Here is a 19,560-nt window from a genome sequence, read left to right as displayed (position 1 = left end):
CAAACAAAAACTAGAAAAATCAATTACACAACATTAACTTACTCTTAGAAGTGATCGCCTCGTCGATCTTGACTTTGACCGGCGGTTCACCTTCGTCACTCGACGACGATGACGGCACGATCAAAGGCTGCTTCGGTGGTTCGTCGTCAATTGACAACGATGACGGCTCGACCAAAGGCAGCTTTGGTTCACAATTGTCAATTGACGACTCGATCACGGCCACCTTCGGTGGTTCGTCGTCCGTAGATGAAAATGAAGTTGACATAATCGCTGTAGGGGCCGAGTAGGCGACTGGACGGGAGTAAACGAACGGCTTTATTTCCACTACCGGAGCATCGGTCTGCGGGCGTGGAAAAAACTTCAGCGGCAAGCTAACCTTAAGGGAAATGTGTTCACCAACGGTTGTTGGATTGTCTGAAATACAAATTATCGAACGTAAGGAATAGGTAAATTTAATGTATTAAGTTATATATTATTATAATTACCATGGGTGGTTGTACAGCTCTGGGCTGAGAAGGCCGGTGATACAGGATAATCCAATGAAATCTTAGCGTCCTCTTTGTGGAGAGCCAGAGCTTTCCGAAACGTCGTCTTGGCGACTTCGGTCTCCCTCACAGCTCTCCCAATGGACATGCCATCCATCACAAGTTGCACGACCCTCGAAAGTTCTACGTTGTCACCTCATTTGGTGTAGGAAAGTTTCGCCCTTTTAGGCACAATCTTCTCGCGAATAAGGTACTGACGGAGCGTGGTTTCAGGAATGCCGTAGCGACGTGCGGCTTCGTCGAGGGTGAAGATACCCTCCTTTACTGCAAATGTCGCTTTGTACATTCTACAAAAAAAAAAAAAAAACACAATGATGGGAATGACATAGAAAATAAAACACTCGAAAAACGCAAAAAAAAATTTTAAAACACAATATGGTTGTAATGGTGCTATTAAACGCTTAAAAAACGCTTAAAAAATAAATTCAAAAGCACTACACTGTAGATAATGAGGTGCTGAACAATAGTATAATACTTAAAAAAATGAATAAAAAAGCGAATTGCGCCTGGCATCAGTACGCGATAATACAGACGGCCCTTACGCTTCACAAAACACCTAATAAAACTCTTTAAAAATACTTATTAAATCACAATAAAAAATCTCAATTCACTTGCTTTATATCTCCTAACATCCTGTATCAATCTAGTTTTCCGTGGAAAATCAATAGGAATGAATTGTTTAATGTTCAGTAATGAATTACTTAATATGTTTATATTACGGCCTTGAATACGTGTTTGTACTGGCCCAGTATGTAACCAAAGTAAAATAAGTTTTTTGACAACCCCCAGGGCCACAAGATGCATGCAATCAAGGGGAAACATGGTAACAATATCTAAACCTGGAACTTCAATGAGCCTTGATAGGGTATTCCCAATGTGGTGTTCTTCTAATGCTTTACTTGCATATGATTCATGAGTTTTCCGTGGAAAATCAATAGGAATGAATTGTTTAATGTTCAGTAATGAATTACTTAATATGTTTATATTACGGCCTTGAATACGTGTTTGTACTGGCCCAGTATGTAACCAAAGTAAAATAAGTTTTTTGACAACCCCCAGGGCCACAAGATGCATGTAATCAAGGGGAAACATGGTAACAATATCTAAACCTGGAACTTCAATGAGCCTTGATAGGGTATTCCCAATATGGTGTTCTTCGAATGCTTTACTTGCATATGATTCATGAGTTCTTTTAGTCGAAAAATTGCAATATGGATAACAGACACGATTTAGATAATGTTCTCCAACTTGAATACAACGAGTGCAAGATAAAAATCCAGAATGACCCTTTAATTTTAGTATAAACGCCTTAGCAGGGCTATCACATATAAAAGCACCAAATGATACTTTCATATTACAGTTATTCAAACTAATACCATTGGTAACAAGTTCTTTAGCTTCTGATATAAAATCAACAAGAAAATCATTGCTGTCCTTAGGTTTAGTATAGTCATGGTAAATACTTACAGGAAAAACTGTTTTAGTTGTATCATTACTTATATATGCCAAAATGGGCCACAACTGACTATTGCTACTTTTAGCTATGGGTAATCCATCGATACCAATTATAATTTTAATTTCCGTCATATTAGAGGATGCATGTTGAATTATTCCTGATGCTAGTCCAAAATGGTAATATTGACCAGGTTCAACAATACGAATACTTGGTATTAACCGTGGAGTAGCTAACAATGTCCGAGTATCCCAAGGCAGCTCATTGGTATTAATTATTTCCCTTTGTTTCATCAAATACAATTATTTACTTGCAGTGCTTTGGGGAACATTGCACTCAATTATCCATTTACATAAATCATCTTTAATACTACTACCACTTATACTATAAGTACTTTCTTTAGTATAACTAGAAGGTATTTTTATTGAATTATTATTATACTGATCTGCATTAGATAAATTACAGTTTTCATTGACATTGATTCTACAATATTTGGAACATTATGAAATGAAGAAATGGAAGTTTCCTGTATAGATTGAGAATTTTTTTCTGTGCTAGTTGAAGGGATATAAAGCGAATTGACAAATAGGCCTGAGAAGGCCGGTGGTACAGGATAATCCAATGAAATCTTAGCGTCCTCTTTGTGGAGAGCCAGAGCTTTCCGAAGCGTCGTCTTGGCGACTTGGGTCTCCCTCACAGCTCTCCCAATGGACATGCCATCCATCACAAGTTGCACGGCCCTCGAAAGTTCTACGTTGTCACCTCTTTTGGTGTAGGAACGTTTCGCCCTTTTAGGCACAATCTTCTCGCGAATAAGGTGCTGACGGAGCGTGGTTTCAGGAATGCCGTAGCGACGTGCGGCTTCGTCGAGGGTGAAGATACCCTCCTTTACTGCAAATGTCGCTTTGTCCATTCTACAAAAAAAAAAAAAAACCCAATGATGGGAATGACATAGAAAATAAAACACTCGAAAAACGCAAAAAAAAATTTTAAAACACAATATGGTTGTAATGGTGCTATTAAACGCTTAAAAAACGCTTAAAAAATAAATTAAAAAGCACTACACTGTAGATAATGAGATGCTGAACAATAGTATAATAATTAAAAAAATGAATAAAAAAGCGAAATGCCCGAACGTGAATGTTAAACGCGAGCCCGGTATCAGTACGCGCTAATTTAGACGGCCCTTCATACGCTTCATAAAACACCTAATAAAACTCTATAAAAATTGTTAAAAAAGAAATTCAAAAACACTATACTGTAGATAAAGAGGTGCTGAACAATAATAAACGCTTAAAAAAATGAATAATAAAGCGAAATGCCCAAGCGTGATTGTTTTACGCACGCCCGGTATCAGTACGCGCTAATTTAGACGGCCCTTTATACGCTTGATAAAACACCTTATAAAAGTTTTGAAAAATGCTTAAAAAATAAATTCAAAAACGCTATACTGTAGATAATGAGGTGCTGAACAATAATAAAACGCTTAAAGAACTGAATAAAAAAGCAAAACGCCCGAGCGTTAACGTTATACGCGCGCCCGCCATCAGTTCACGCAATTAAAGGCGGCCATTTATACGCTTCAAAAAACACCTAAAAAACGCTGTGTTATGCATTATGTAATGTCCCTACTTACCTCTACAGTCGTGAAATCCGATTACCCGGCAACTCACCCGGAAAATGTAAATGCTGATTTCCACACCACCTTTGAGGTACAGCAATAGGCGCGTTTTTTTTATAGTGGTGTCCCCATGAGGCCTAATCCAAGTTTTCACTGTCGTGATAATAATAACAATAATAAAAATAAACAATAACAATAATAATAATTTATTTTAGCAAAAACAATTAACACAAGTAATGAAAAAAAAAATTTCATGGCAACAATGATTTCACTTTATTTAGTATTTTTCTGCGGTATTTCAAGTTTTTTAAAAAGTAACTGATTTTTCTTTTTTTTGCCATGTCAATCACGGCGTGATCAGTATAATTTAATTTAGTGTATTTTTCAATCGCCATTTCCTCTGCCAGGATCTCTGATCTTCGTACGTACATGGCACCATAGAATTTGTCTCCAAGTTTTTCCACGTAGAACAGATCGATGGTGGCCGACGGGTACTCTTCAAATGCCTGGCAGTCCCGGATCTTGGCCCGCCATTCTTCTGCGTCGAATTTTATGTATGGTTCCAGCGGGAACAGATCTTCAAAACTGAAAATGTAATTAGATTTTTAAACTTCAATTCGTATATCCTGTTACACAAATGTGGTTACTTACTTCTTGTCAACGTATGACTTGACCAACGCCGTGTGGTCAACGGTCTCTATCTGTTTATTCCGCCGAAGCGCTTCGGTGGCGTCGGGCAGACGGTAATACTGGTTTGCCGTTCGATCCGAGTGCTGTAACGCCTGGGCGATTGCCCCAGACGTTACAGCATCGTGATCGCGGCCGGACGTCTCTACCATTTTCCTGAAAATGGAAGCCGTCAGTTTCTGGCCGAATATCTTCGTCACATCGTCGTAAATTTTGACGATCTTCTCGCCGCGGTTCGTGACGAAAAAGTTTGGCCGATCGTATCCCGTTCTTCTCCGCAGGTTGTAGTAACTGTGGATGGTATGCAATTAAATTTTTATAACGGTGATGTTTAAAGTGGCAATGTCATTTAATAATTACCGGTCCAACCACTCCTCCATCTGCTCGTCGAGGACAAGGGTGGCCGGCTCCTTGTCCCCGGTCTTGTGGTCGGCGACCGTTACTACAACCTTGTCCTCTTGGTGGACCCGATTCTCCCACTCTCTTACATTCATTTTGACGGCCACACCGCTTCGTTGCTTAGTCGTCCACAGGATTTGTATGGCCAGAGCCGCCGTCGTCCTCCTCCACAACCCCGATATCTGGAAAATCAAACGGTTAGAAACGGTGTAAATCGAGCGTTGAGTTCAGACACACTTACCTTCTTCTCAGCTGGACCGCTGTTCTTTTCACTGCGAACGGTGATCGTCCCAACCGTCGCAGTGAACGTGCGTTCCAGCTCGCCCAGGTTACTCTCGATGCCCTCCCGGATGACCGAAAGGCATCGAACCACGTCCTCGTAGTCCGGCAACTGCTTCGCCTGGTCGGTCATGCGCTGGAACAATTCTGCCGGTTGCTGTTTGGTTTTTTTCCGGTACACGAGGTTCAACTTTTGGTCCAAGAGCTTGATCTTCGTTATGGTGGCCATGCATGGTGAAAGATCGAAGCCCTTGGCAAAAGTTGAATCCTCGTGGACGTACGAGTGGATGACGTGGTTGAAGAGTAACCTGAGGTTTTTGAGGTAGTTTATTGAGGTCGCCTTTGTCTGCCCCAACGACTCCCGTCTGAAAAACAAAACAAAGTCGTCATTAACTATAATTCATGTTACACTAATTTAGATAACTAATTACTTGTCGAAGTACTCCATGTACGGCTTGACATCTGTGGACACCAAATCCGACCAGTGCCTTGGCGGGAATCTGGTGTCCACCAAATGCTGGTGTACATGCATCAACACCCGGGAGACGTTTGCCACGTAGTTTTCGGCTGCCATGGACCCATCACCGTGGCTCATTTTCAAAGTGTTCGCAAACATCACGATCAGTGGGTGGTTCGGCGGCAGCTGACGGTTGAGGCCCATGTTTTGAGCCAACATTCTCACGGTTCTGTAACAAAAATCAAGCGATATAAACACTGCATGTCGGACCGGAATCCTTGAATTGAATCCTCAATGAACCAATACTCACGGAAGACACTTGGCGGGACTAGGCTCGGGTGGGACGGCGGTGGTCGACGGTTTCTCGGCTCTGGCTGGAACGAGTGGTGTCTGCGAGACCGGTGGTGTGTTTCCGGTGGCCGATACCGGAGGCTGCGGCTGTGGAACCGGCTGTGCGGCCGGTGGTGGTAAACAACGAGAGTAACGGTCCGCCACATAAACATCGTCGACGTCGTCGACGTTTATTATGTAGTCCCGGAAGGGATTGGCGAAGACGGGGACTCCGGGGAGGTCCCAAGAGCCTCCGTATACCTCCCATGACGCTGAGCCTGCAACGGAAACAAAGGTAAATTAAACGAAATTCTAGGGATTATTTTAATTTCACACAACGTACTGGTAGGCGGTGGTCCTGTATGAGCGGTCATCCCAAAAGGCTCCCACCGTGCGTTTCATAGCCGCCATTGGGATGACCGAGTATGACTTCCTCGACTCAGATGTAATAAAGTCACAGATACGTTTTATATTGTTCTTCTTGGGTTTTCTGATCTTGTCCGAATGTTTATTCGACATGTGGCGACCCAGCTTGTTGCTGGTCGTCATAAATTCGCACATTGGACAATATTTCACTATCTATAAACCACGAACACGAAAGATTGATAAACCGTAAGTACGTGAATCGTCGTGAAAAACTTACCAGAGTATCTTTGTTCAGCGCCAAAGTCTCGGCGCACGTCCGACGCCTTGGTTTGATGTCTTCGTCGTCATCGTCGTTCACGTCCTTCCATTCAACGTCGTCGACTCTGAGCGGAGACAACAAGCCAATTTGTTCGGACGGGATGGGCGACTTCTGCAACCCTGAGGGTCCGGCTACGGGCGACTTCTGCAACCCCGAAGGCCCGGCTACAGGTGGTGTCAACACGGGCTTATCTAAGCCGTCGTCGTCCGTAAATTTGTATGGGTCCGGGGAAGGTGAAGGCGTAAAAAAAACACCTTCAACGGTCAAACGATCGGGACCTGGAAATCGATATCAAAAGTTACTTGCAGTCAACAATAAAAAATGATATTTATAATAACTCACGGCTAGGGGAAGAGACACTGACTACGAGAGTGTCGTTGCCGTCGACAACCAGCGGTTCAAATACTGGAGACTTAAATCCTATGAAGCTTTCGGCAAAGCTGCTGTTTCTGCTCTCTTCAGATGCTGGAATTGAAACAGAATTGATTACTATCACAAAAACATCAAATATGACAAACCTCAATTAATAGTAATACTCACGGTTGTACGGGTGCAGGCGATTTGGGTGCCTTTGCACTTCTATTATCCTGTCCATCAACTTCACCTTCCTAGGATTTCGCATCGAGTTGTCTACTGTAAAGGAACGGGATTAATTTTACTAAAATCACAGACAAACAAAAACTAGAAAAATCAATTACACAACATTAACTTACTCTTAGAAGTGATCGCCTCGTCGATCTTGACTTTGACCGGCGGTTCACCTTCGTCACTCGACGACGATGACGGCACGATCAAAGGCTGCTTCGGTGGTTCGTCGTCAATTGACAACGATGACGGCTCGACCAAAGGCAGCTTTGGTTCACAATTGTCAATTGACGACTCGATCACGGCCACCTTCGGTGGTTCGTCGTCCGTAGATGAAAATGAAGTTGACATAATCGCTGTAGGGGCCGAGTAGGCGACTGGACGGGAGTAAACGAACGGCTTTATTTCCACTACCGGAGCATCGGTCTGCGGGCGTGGAAAAAACTTCAGCGGCAAGCTAACCTTAAGGGAAATGTGTTCACCAACGGTTGTTGGATTGTCTGAAATACAAATTATCGAACGTAAGGAATAGGTAAATTTAATGTATTAAGTTATATATTATTATAATTACCATGGGTGGTTGTACAGCTCTGGGCTGAGAAGGCCGGTGATACAGGATAATCCAATGAAATCTTAGCGTCCTCTTTGTGGAGAGCCAGAGCTTTCCGAAACGTCGTCTTGGCGACTTCGGTCTCCCTCACAGCTCTCCCAATGGACATGCCATCCATCACAAGTTGCACGACCCTCGAAAGTTCTACGTTGTCACCTCATTTGGTGTAGGAAAGTTTCGCCCTTTTAGGCACAATCTTCTCGCGAATAAGGTACTGACGGAGCGTGGTTTCAGGAATGCCGTAGCGACGTGCGGCTTCGTCGAGGGTGAAGATACCCTCCTTTACTGCAAATGTCGCTTTGTACATTCTACAAAAAAAAAAAAAAAACACAATGATGGGAATGACATAGAAAATAAAACACTCGAAAAACGCAAAAAAAAATTTTAAAACACAATATGGTTGTAATGGTGCTATTAAACGCTTAAAAAACGCTTAAAAAATAAATTCAAAAGCACTACACTGTAGATAATGAGGTGCTGAACAATAGTATAATACTTAAAAAAATGAATAAAAAAGCGAATTGCGCCTGGCATCAGTACGCGATAATACAGACGGCCCTTACGCTTCACAAAACACCTAATAAAACTCTTTAAAAATACTTATTAAATCACAATAAAAAATCTCAATTCACTTGCTTTATATCTCCTAACATCCTGTATCAATCTAGTTTTCCGTGGAAAATCAATAGGAATGAATTGTTTAATGTTCAGTAATGAATTACTTAATATGTTTATATTACGGCCTTGAATACGTGTTTGTACTGGCCCAGTATGTAACCAAAGTAAAATAAGTTTTTTGACAACCCCCAGGGCCACAAGATGCATGTAATCAAGGGGAAACATGGTAACAATATCTAAACCTGGAACTTCAATGAGCCTTGATAGGGTATTCCCAATATGGTGTTCTTCGAATGCTTTACTTGCATATGATTCATGAGTTCTTTTAGTCGAAAAATTGCAATATGGATAACAGACACGATTTAGATAATGTTCTCCAACTTGAATACAACGAGTGCAAGATAAAAATCCAGAATGACCCTTTAATTTTAGTATAAACGCCTTAGCAGGGCTATCACATATAAAAGCACCAAATGATACTTTCATATTACAGTTATTCAAACTAATACCATTGGTAACAAGTTCTTTAGCTTCTGATATAAAATCAACAAGAAAATCATTGCTGTCCTTAGGTTTAGTATAGTCATGGTAAATACTTACAGGAAAAACTGTTTTAGTTGTATCATTACTTATATATGCCAAAATGGGCCACAACTGACTATTGCTACTTTTAGCTATGGGTAATCCATCGATACCAATTATAATTTTAATTTCCGTCATATTAGAGGATGCATGTTGAATTATTCCTGATGCTAGTCCAAAATGGTAATATTGACCAGGTTCAACAATACGAATACTTGGTATTAACCGTGGAGTAGCTAACAATGTCCGAGTATCCCAAGGCAGCTCATTGGTATTAATTATTTCCCTTTGTTTCATCAAATACAATTATTTACTTGCAGTGCTTTGGGGAACATTGCACTCAATTATCCATTTACATAAATCATCTTTAATACTACTACCACTTATACTATAAGTACTTTCTTTAGTATAACTAGAAGGTATTTTTATTGAATTATTATTATACTGATCTGCATTAGATAAATTACAGTTTTCATTGACATTGATTCTACAATATTTGGAACATTATGAAATGAAGAAATGGAAGTTTCCTGTATAGATTGAGAATTTTTTTCTGTGCTAGTTGAAGGGATATAAAGCGAATTGACAAATAGGCCTGAGAAGGCCGGTGGTACAGGATAATCCAATGAAATCTTAGCGTCCTCTTTGTGGAGAGCCAGAGCTTTCCGAAGCGTCGTCTTGGCGACTTGGGTCTCCCTCACAGCTCTCCCAATGGACATGCCATCCATCACAAGTTGCACGGCCCTCGAAAGTTCTACGTTGTCACCTCTTTTGGTGTAGGAACGTTTCGCCCTTTTAGGCACAATCTTCTCGCGAATAAGGTGCTGACGGAGCGTGGTTTCAGGAATGCCGTAGCGACGTGCGGCTTCGTCGAGGGTGAAGATACCCTCCTTTACTGCAAATGTCGCTTTGTCCATTCTACAAAAAAAAAAAAAAAACCCAATGATGGGAATGACATAGAAAATAAAACACTCGAAAAACGCAAAAAAAAATTTTAAAACACAATATGGTTGTAATGGTGCTATTAAACGCTTAAAAAACGCTTAAAAAATAAATTAAAAAGCACTACACTGTAGATAATGAGATGCTGAACAATAGTATAATAATTAAAAAAATGAATAAAAAAGCGAAATGCCCGAACGTGAATGTTAAACGCGAGCCCGGTATCAGTACGCGCTAATTTAGACGGCCCTTCATACGCTTCATAAAACACCTAATAAAACTCTATAAAAATTGTTAAAAAAGAAATTCAAAAACACTATACTGTAGATAAAGAGGTGCTGAACAATAATAAACGCTTAAAAAAATGAATAATAAAGCGAAATGCCCAAGCGTGATTGTTTTACGCACGCCCGGTATCAGTACGCGCTAATTTAGACGGCCCTTTATACGCTTGATAAAACACCTTATAAAAGTTTTGAAAAATGCTTAAAAAATAAATTCAAAAACGCTATACTGTAGATAATGAGGTGCTGAACAATAATAAAACGCTTAAAGAACTGAATAAAAAAGCAAAACGCCCGAGCGTTAACGTTATACGCGCGCCCGCCATCAGTTCACGCAATTAAAGGCGGCCATTTATACGCTTCAAAAAACACCTAAAAAACGCTGTGTTATGCATTATGTAATGTCCCTACTTACCTCTACAGTCGTGAAATCCGATTACCCGGCAACTCACCCGGAAAATGTAAATGCTGATTTCCACACCACCTTTGAGGTACAGCAATAGGCGCGTTTTTTTTATAGTGGTGTCCCCATGAGGCCTAATCCAAGTTTTCACTGTCGTGATAATAATAACAATAATAAAAATAAACAATAACAATAATAATAATTTATTTTAGCAAAAACAATTAACACAAGTAATGAAAAAAAAAATTTCATGGCAACAATGATTTCACTTTATTTAGTATTTTTCTGCGGTATTTCAAGTTTTTTAAAAAGTAACTGATTTTTCTTTTTTTTGCCATGTCAATCACGGCGTGATCAGTATAATTTAATTTAGTGTATTTTTCAATCGCCATTTCCTCTGCCAGGATCTCTGATCTTCGTACGTACATGGCACCATAGAATTTGTCTCCAAGTTTTTCCACGTAGAACAGATCGATGGTGGCCGACGGGTACTCTTCAAATGCCTGGCAGTCCCGGATCTTGGCCCGCCATTCTTCTGCGTCGAATTTTATGTATGGTTCCAGCGGGAACAGATCTTCAAAACTGAAAATGTAATTAGATTTTTAAACTTCAATTCGTATATCCTGTTACACAAATGTGGTTACTTACTTCTTGTCAACGTATGACTTGACCAACGCCGTGTGGTCAACGGTCTCTATCTGTTTATTCCGCCGAAGCGCTTCGGTGGCGTCGGGCAGACGGTAATACTGGTTTGCCGTTCGATCCGAGTGCTGTAACGCCTGGGCGATTGCCCCAGACGTTACAGCATCGTGATCGCGGCCGGACGTCTCTACCATTTTCCTGAAAATGGAAGCCGTCAGTTTCTGGCCGAATATCTTCGTCACATCGTCGTAAATTTTGACGATCTTCTCGCCGCGGTTCGTGACGAAAAAGTTTGGCCGATCGTATCCCGTTCTTCTCCGCAGGTTGTAGTAACTGTGGATGGTATGCAATTAAATTTTTATAACGGTGATGTTTAAAGTGGCAATGTCATTTAATAATTACCGGTCCAACCACTCCTCCATCTGCTCGTCGAGGACAAGGGTGGCCGGCTCCTTGTCCCCGGTCTTGTGGTCGGCGACCGTTACTACAACCTTGTCCTCTTGGTGGACCCGATTCTCCCACTCTCTTACATTCATTTTGACGGCCACACCGCTTCGTTGCTTAGTCGTCCACAGGATTTGTATGGCCAGAGCCGCCGTCGTCCTCCTCCACAACCCCGATATCTGGAAAATCAAACGGTTAGAAACGGTGTAAATCGAGCGTTGAGTTCAGACACACTTACCTTCTTCTCAGCTGGACCGCTGTTCTTTTCACTGCGAACGGTGATCGTCCCAACCGTCGCAGTGAACGTGCGTTCCAGCTCGCCCAGGTTACTCTCGATGCCCTCCCGGATGACCGAAAGGCATCGAACCACGTCCTCGTAGTCCGGCAACTGCTTCGCCTGGTCGGTCATGCGCTGGAACAATTCTGCCGGTTGCTGTTTGGTTTTTTTCCGGTACACGAGGTTCAACTTTTGGTCCAAGAGCTTGATCTTCGTTATGGTGGCCATGCATGGTGAAAGATCGAAGCCCTTGGCAAAAGTTGAATCCTCGTGGACGTACGAGTGGATGACGTGGTTGAAGAGTAACCTGAGGTTTTTGAGGTAGTTTATTGAGGTCGCCTTTGTCTGCCCCAACGACTCCCGTCTGAAAAACAAAACAAAGTCGTCATTAACTATAATTCATGTTACACTAATTTAGATAACTAATTACTTGTCGAAGTACTCCATGTACGGCTTGACATCTGTGGACACCAAATCCGACCAGTGCCTTGGCGGGAATCTGGTGTCCACCAAATGCTGGTGTACATGCATCAACACCCGGGAGACGTTTGCCACGTAGTTTTCGGCTGCCATGGACCCATCACCGTGGCTCATTTTCAAAGTGTTCGCAAACATCACGATCAGTGGGTGGTTCGGCGGCAGCTGACGGTTGAGGCCCATGTTTTGAGCCAACATTCTCACGGTTCTGTAACAAAAATCAAGCGATATAAACACTGCATGTCGGACCGGAATCCTTGAATTGAATCCTCAATGAACCAATACTCACGGAAGACACTTGGCGGGACTAGGCTCGGGTGGGACGGCGGTGGTCGACGGTTTCTCGGCTCTGGCTGGAACGAGTGGTGTCTGCGAGACCGGTGGTGTGTTTCCGGTGGCCGATACCGGAGGCTGCGGCTGTGGAACCGGCTGTGCGGCCGGTGGTGGTAAACAACGAGAGTAACGGTCCGCCACATAAACATCGTCGACGTCGTCGACGTTTATTATGTAGTCCCGGAAGGGATTGGCGAAGACGGGGACTCCGGGGAGGTCCCAAGAGCCTCCGTATACCTCCCATGACGCTGAGCCTGCAACGGAAACAAAGGTAAATTAAACGAAATTCTAGGGATTATTTTAATTTCACACAACGTACTGGTAGGCGGTGGTCCTGTATGAGCGGTCATCCCAAAAGGCTCCCACCGTGCGTTTCATAGCCGCCATTGGGATGACCGAGTATGACTTCCTCGACTCAGATGTAATAAAGTCACAGATACGTTTTATATTGTTCTTCTTGGGTTTTCTGATCTTGTCCGAATGTTTATTCGACATGTGGCGACCCAGCTTGTTGCTGGTCGTCATAAATTCGCACATTGGACAATATTTCACTATCTATAAACCACGAACACGAAAGATTGATAAACCGTAAGTACGTGAATCGTCGTGAAAAACTTACCAGAGTATCTTTGTTCAGCGCCAAAGTCTCGGCGCACGTCCGACGCCTTGGTTTGATGTCTTCGTCGTCATCGTCGTTCACGTCCTTCCATTCAACGCGAAATGCCCAAGCGTGATTGTTTTACGAACGCCCGGTATCAGTACGCACTAATTTAGACGGCCCTTTATACGCTTGATAAAACACCTTATAAAAGTTTTGAAAAATGCTTAAAAAATAATTTCAAAAACGGTATACTGTAGATATTGAGGTGCTGAACGATGATAAAACGCTTAAAAAAATGAATAAAAAGGTAAAACGCCCGAGCGTAAACGTTTAACGCGCGCTCGGTATCAGTACGCGCTATTAAAGGCGGCCTTTAATACTCTTCAAAAAAATCCTAAAAACGCTTAAAAAATAATTTCAAAAACGCTATACTGTAGATAAAGAGGTGCTGAACAATAATAAACGCTTAAAAAAATGAATAATAAAGCGAAATGCCCAAGCGTGATTGTTTTACGCACGCCCGGTATCAGTACGCGCTAATTTAGACGGCCCTTTATACGCTTGATAAAACACCTTATAAAAGTTTTGAAAAATGCTTAAAAAATAAATTCAAAAACGCTATACTGTAGATAATGAGGTGCTGAACAATAATAAAACGCTTAAAGAACTGAATAAAAAAGCAAAACGCCCGAGCGTTAACGTTATACGCGCGCCCGCCATCAGTTCACGCAATTAAAGGCGGCCATTTATACGCTTCAAAAAACACCTAAAAAACGCTGTGTTATGCATTATGTAATGTCCCTACTTACCTCTACAGTCGTGAAATCCGATTACCCGGCAACTCACCCGGAAAATGTAAATGCTGATTTCCACACCACCTTTGAGGTACAGCAATCGGCGCGTTTTTTTTTATAGTGGTGTCCCCATGAGGCCTAATCCAAGTTTTCACTGTCGTGATAATAATAACAATAATAAAAATAAACAATAACAATAATAATAATTTATTTTAGCAAAAACAATTAACACAAGTAATGAAAAAAAAAATTTCATGGCAACAATGATTTCACTTTATTTAGTATTTTTCTGCGGTATTTCAAGTTTTTTAAAAAGTAACTGATTTTTCTTTTTTTTGCCATGTCAATCACGGCGTGATCAGTATAATTTAATTTAGTGTATTTTTCAATCGCCATTTCCTCTGCCAGGATCTCTGATCTTCGTACGTACATGGCACCATAGAATTTGTCTCCAAGTTTTTCCACGTAGAACAGATCGATGGTGGCCGACGGGTACTCTTCAAATGCCTGGCAGTCCCGGATCTTGGCCCGCCATTCTTCTGCGTCGAATTTTATGTATGGTTCCAGCGGGAACAGATCTTCAAAACTGAAAATGTAATTAGATTTTTAAACTTCAATTCGTATATCCTGTTACACAAATGTGGTTACTTACTTCTTGTCAACGTATGACTTGACCAACGCCGTGTGGTCAACGGTCTCTATCTGTTTATTCCGCCGAAGCGCTTCGGTGGCGTCGGGCAGACGGTAATACTGGTTTGCCGTTCGATCCGAGTGCTGTAACGCCTGGGCGATTGCCCCAGACGTTACAGCATCGTGATCGCGGCCGGACGTCTCTACCATTTTCCTGAAAATGGAAGCCGTCAGTTTCTGGCCGAATATCTTCGTCACATCGTCGTAAATTTTGACGATCTTCTCGCCGCGGTTCGTGACGAAAAAGTTTGGCCGATCGTATCCCGTTCTTCTCCGCAGGTTGTAGTAACTGTGGATGGTATGCAATTAAATTTTTATAACGGTGATGTTTAAAGTGGCAATGTCATTTAATAATTACCGGTCCAACCACTCCTCCATCTGCTCGTCGAGGACAAGGGTGGCCGGCTCCTTGTCCCCGGTCTTGTGGTCGGCGACCGTTACTACAACCTTGTCCTCTTGGTGGACCCGATTCTCCCACTCTCTTACATTCATTTTGACGGCCACACCGCTTCGTTGCTTAGTCGTCCACAGGATTTGTATGGCCAGAGCCGCCGTCGTCCTCCTCCACAACCCCGATATCTGGAAAATCAAACGGTTAGAAACGGTGTAAATCGAGCGTTGAGTTCAGACACACTTACCTTCTTCTCAGCTGGACCGCTGTTCTTTTCACTGCGAACGGTGATCGTCCCAACCGTCGCAGTGAACGTGCGTTCCAGCTCGCCCAGGTTACTCTCGATGCCCTCCCGGATGACCGAAAGGCATCGAACCACGTCCTCGTAGTCCGGCAACTGCTTCGCCTGGTCGGTCATGCGCTGGAACAATTCTGCCGGTTGCTGTTTGGTTTTTTTCCGGTACACGAGGTTCAACTTTTGGTCCAAGAGCTTGATCTTCGTTATGGTGGCCATGCATGGTGAAAGATCGAAGCCCTTGGCAAAAGTTGAATCCTCGTGGACGTACGAGTGGATGACGTGGTTGAAGAGTAACCTGAGGTTTTTGAGGTAGTTTATTGAGGTCGCCTTTGTCTGCCCCAACGACTCCCGTCTGAAAAACAAAACAAAGTCGTCATTAACTATAATTCATGTTACACTAATTTAGATAACTAATTACTTGTCGAAGTACTCCATGTACGGCTTGACATCTGTGGACACCAAATCCGACCAGTGCCTTGGCGGGAATCTGGTGTCCACCAAATGCTGGTGTACATGCATCAACACCCGGGAGACGTTTGCCACGTAGTTTTCGGCTGCCATGGACCCATCACCGTGGCTCATTTTCAAAGTGTTCGCAAACATCACGATCAGTGGGTGGTTCGGCGGCAGCTGACGGTTGAGGCCCATGTTTTGAGCCAACATTCTCACGGTTCTGTAACAAAAATCAAGCGATATAAACACTGCATGTCGGACCGGAATCCTTGAATTGAATCCTCAATGAACCAATACTCACGGAAGACACTTGGCGGGACTAGGCTCGGGTGGGACGGCGGTGGTCGACGGTTTCTCGGCTCTGGCTGGAACGAGTGGTGTCTGCGAGACCGGTGGTGTGTTTCCGGTGGCCGATACCGGAGGCTGCGGCTGTGGAACCGGCTGTGCGGCCGGTGGTGGTAAACAACGAGAGTAACGGTCCGCCACATAAACATCGTCGACGTCGTCGACGTTTATTATGTAGTCCCGGAAGGGATTGGCGAAGACGGGGACTCCGGGGAGGTCCCAAGAGCCTCCGTATACCTCCCATGACGCTGAGCCTGCAACGGAAACAAAGGTAAATTAAACGAAATTCTAGGGATTATTTTAATTTCACACAACGTACTGGTAGGCGGTGGTCCTGTATGAGCGGTCATCCCAAAAGGCTCCCACCGTGCGTTTCATAGCCGCCATTGGGATGACCGAGTATGACTTCCTCGACTCAGATGTAATAAAGTCACAGATACGTTTTATATTGTTCTTCTTGGGTTTTCTGATCTTGTCCGAATGTTTATTCGACATGTGGCGACCCAGCTTGTTGCTGGTCGTCATAAATTCGCACATTGGACAATATTTCACTATCTATAAACCACGAACACGAAAGATTGATAAACCGTAAGTACGTGAATCGTCGTGAAAAACTTACCAGAGTATCTTTGTTCAGCGCCAAAGTCTCGGCGCACGTCCGACGCCTTGGTTTGATGTCTTCGTCGTCATCGTCGTTCACGTCCTTCCATTCAACGTCGTCGACTCTGAGCGGAGACAACAAGCCAATTTGTTCGGACGGGGTGGGCGACTTCTGCAACCCTGAGGGTCCGGCTACGGGCGACTTCTGCAACCCCGAAGGCCCGGCTACAGGTTGTGTCAACACGGGCTTATCTAAGCCGTCGTCGTCCGTAAATTTGTATGGGTCCGGGGAAGGTGAAGGCGTAAAAAAAACACCTTCAACGGTCAAACGATCGGGACCTGGAAATCGATATCAAAAGTTACTTGCAGTCAACAATAAAAAATGATATTTATAATAACTCACGGCTAGGGGTTAATGTTAAAAAATAAATTAAAAAGCACTACACTGTAGATAATGAGGTGCTGAACAATAGTATAATACTTAAAAAAATGAATAAAAAAAAGAAATGCCCGAACGTGAATGTTAAACGCGAGCCCGGTATCAGTACGCGCTAATTTAGACGGCCCTTCATACGCTTCATAAAACACCTAATAAAACTCTATAAAAATTGTTAAAAAAGAAATTCAAAAACACTATACTGTTGATAAAGAGGTGCTGAACAATAATAAAACGCTTAAAAAAATTAATAAAAAAGCAAAACGCCTGAGCGTGAATAATATACAAGCGGCCGGCATCAGTACGCGCTATTAAAGGCGGCCATTTATACACTTCAAAAAATTTCCTAAAAACGCTTAAAAAATAATTTCAAAAACGCTATACTGTAGATAAAGAGGTGCTGAACAATAATAAACGCTTAAAAAAATGAATAATAAAGCGAAATGCCCAAGCGTGATTGTTTTACGCACGCCCGGTATCAGTACGCGATAATTTAGACGGCCCTTTATACGCTTGATAAAACACCTTATAAAAGTTTTGAAAAATGCTTAAAAAATAATTTCAAAAACGGTAAACTGTAGATATTGAGGTGCTGAACGATGATAAAACGCTTAAAAAAATGAATAAAAAGGTAAAACGCCCGAGCGTAAACGTTTTAACGCGCGCTCGGTATCAGTACGCGCTAATAAAGGCGGCCTTTTATACTCTTCAAAAAAATCCTAAAAACGCTTAAAAAATAATTTAAAAAATGCTATACTGTAGATAAACAGGTGCTGAACAATAATAAAACGCTTAAAAAACTGAATAAAAAATTTAAACAACCGAGCCTGAATAATATACGCGAGCCCGGCATCAGTACGTGCTATTAAAGGCGGCCCTTTATACGTTTCAAAAACAACTTAAAAAACACATATAAAAGGCTTAAAAAATAAATTCAAAAATGCTATACTGTAGATAATGAGGTGCTGAACAATAATAAAACGCTTAAAGAACTGAATAAAAAAGCAAAAACGCCCGAGCGTTAACGTTATACGCGCGCCCCGCCATCAGTTCACGCAATTAAAGGCGGCCATTTATACGCTTCAAAAAACACCTAAAAAACGCTGTGTTATGCATTATGTAATGTCCCTACTTACCTCTACAGTCGTGAAATCCGATTACCCGGCAACTCACCCGGAAAATGTAAATGCTGATTTCCACACCACCTTTGAGGTACAGCAATAGGCGCGTTTTTTTTATAGTGGTGTCCCCATGAGGCCTAATCCAAGTTTTCACTGTCGTGATAATAATAACAATAATAAAAATAAACAATAACAATAATAATAATTTATTTTAGCAAAAACAATTAACACAAGTAATGAAAAAAAAAAATTTCATGGCAACAATGATTTCACTTTATTTAGTATTTTTCTGCGGTATTTCAAGTTTTTTAAAAAGTAACTGATTTTTCTTTTTTTTGCCATGTCAATCACGGCGTGATCAGTATAATTTAATTTAGTGTATTTTTCAATCGCCATTTCCTCTGCCAGGATCTCTGATCTTCGTACGTACATGGCACCATAGAATTTGTCTCCAAGTTTTTCCACGTAGAACAGATCGATGGTGGCCGACGGGTACTCTTCAAATGCCTGGCAGTCCCGGATCTTGGCCCGCCATTCTTCTGCGTCGAATTTTATGTATGGTTCCAGCGGGAACAGATCTTCAAAACTGAAAATGTAATTAGATTTTTAAACTTCAATTCGTATATCCTGTTACACAAATGTGGTTACTTACTTCTTGTCAACGTATGACTTGACCAACGCCGTGTGGTCAACGGTCTCTATCTGTTTATTCCGCCGAAGCGCTTCGGTGGCGTCGGGCAGACGGTAATACTGGTTTGCCGTTCGATCCGAGTGCTGTAACGCCTGGGCGATTGCCCCAGACGTTACAGCATCGTGATCGCGGCCGGACGTCTCTACCATTTTCCTGAAAATGGAAGCCGTCAGTTTCTGGCCGAATATCTTCGTCACATCGTCGTAAATTTTGACGATCTTCTCGCCGCGGTTCGTGACGAAAAAGTTTGGCCGATCGTATCCCGTTCTTCTCCGCAGGTTGTAGTAACTGTGGATGGTATGCAATTAAATTTTTATAACGGTGATGTTTAAAGTGGCAATGTCATTTAATAATTACCGGTCCAACCACTCCTCCATCTGCTCGTCGAGGACAAGGGTGGCCGGCTCCTTGTCCCCGGTCTTGTGGTCGGCGACCGTTACTACAACCTTGTCCTCTTGGTGGACCCGATTCTCCCACTCTCTTACAT

At 42.5% G+C, this 19,560-nt stretch overlaps 5 protein-coding genes across 5 annotated transcripts; all 5 read right to left on the bottom strand.

Annotated features, from left to right (window-relative positions):
* Positions 1 to 2,419: 2,419 nt before the first annotated feature.
* LOC132933038 (uncharacterized) lies at positions 2,420 to 4,686 on the bottom strand. The gene is made up of 4 exons (XM_060999374.1): positions 4,667 to 4,686; positions 4,271 to 4,597; positions 4,049 to 4,204; positions 2,420 to 2,912 (listed from the first exon to the last, which is right to left on the bottom strand). Exons 1-4 carry the CDS (start codon positions 4,684 to 4,686, stop codon positions 2,420 to 2,422), a joined length of 996 nt encoding a protein of 331 aa, XP_060855357.1.
* Positions 4,687 to 8,254: 3,568 nt separating this feature from the next.
* On the bottom strand, positions 8,255 to 9,148 carry LOC132933036 (uncharacterized). The gene has a single exon (XM_060999372.1). It carries the CDS (start codon positions 9,146 to 9,148, stop codon positions 8,255 to 8,257), a length of 894 nt encoding a protein of 297 aa, XP_060855355.1.
* Positions 9,149 to 9,276: 128 nt separating this feature from the next.
* On the bottom strand, positions 9,277 to 11,544 carry LOC132933035 (uncharacterized). The gene is made up of 4 exons (XM_060999371.1): positions 11,525 to 11,544; positions 11,129 to 11,455; positions 10,907 to 11,062; positions 9,277 to 9,769 (listed from the first exon to the last, which is right to left on the bottom strand). Exons 1-4 carry the CDS (start codon positions 11,542 to 11,544, stop codon positions 9,277 to 9,279), a joined length of 996 nt encoding a protein of 331 aa, XP_060855354.1.
* Positions 11,545 to 11,683: 139 nt separating this feature from the next.
* Positions 11,684 to 15,116, bottom strand: LOC132933034 (uncharacterized). The gene is made up of 9 exons (XM_060999370.1): positions 15,097 to 15,116; positions 14,701 to 15,027; positions 14,388 to 14,634; positions 13,273 to 13,356; positions 13,094 to 13,208; positions 12,610 to 12,907; positions 12,274 to 12,528; positions 11,801 to 12,207; positions 11,684 to 11,745 (listed from the first exon to the last, which is right to left on the bottom strand). Exons 1-9 carry the CDS (start codon positions 15,114 to 15,116, stop codon positions 11,684 to 11,686), a joined length of 1,815 nt encoding a protein of 604 aa, XP_060855353.1.
* Positions 15,117 to 15,255: 139 nt separating this feature from the next.
* LOC132933032 (uncharacterized) lies at positions 15,256 to 19,450 on the bottom strand. Its single transcript, XM_060999369.1, has 9 exons — positions 19,431 to 19,450; positions 19,035 to 19,361; positions 18,703 to 18,968; positions 16,845 to 17,164; positions 16,666 to 16,780; positions 16,182 to 16,479; positions 15,846 to 16,100; positions 15,373 to 15,779; positions 15,256 to 15,317 (listed from the first exon to the last, which is right to left on the bottom strand). The coding sequence occupies exons 1-9, from the start codon at positions 19,448 to 19,450 to the stop codon at positions 15,256 to 15,258; spliced, it is 2,070 nt and encodes a 689-aa protein (XP_060855352.1).
* Positions 19,451 to 19,560: the final 110 nt, after the last annotated feature.

Source organism: Metopolophium dirhodum, chromosome 1, assembly GCF_019925205.1.
Source record: "Metopolophium dirhodum isolate CAU chromosome 1, ASM1992520v1, whole genome shotgun sequence".
In the NCBI taxonomy this organism is placed as follows: domain Eukaryota; kingdom Metazoa; phylum Arthropoda; class Insecta; order Hemiptera; family Aphididae; genus Metopolophium; species Metopolophium dirhodum.
This window is presented reverse-complemented; position numbering and strand designations above follow the sequence as displayed.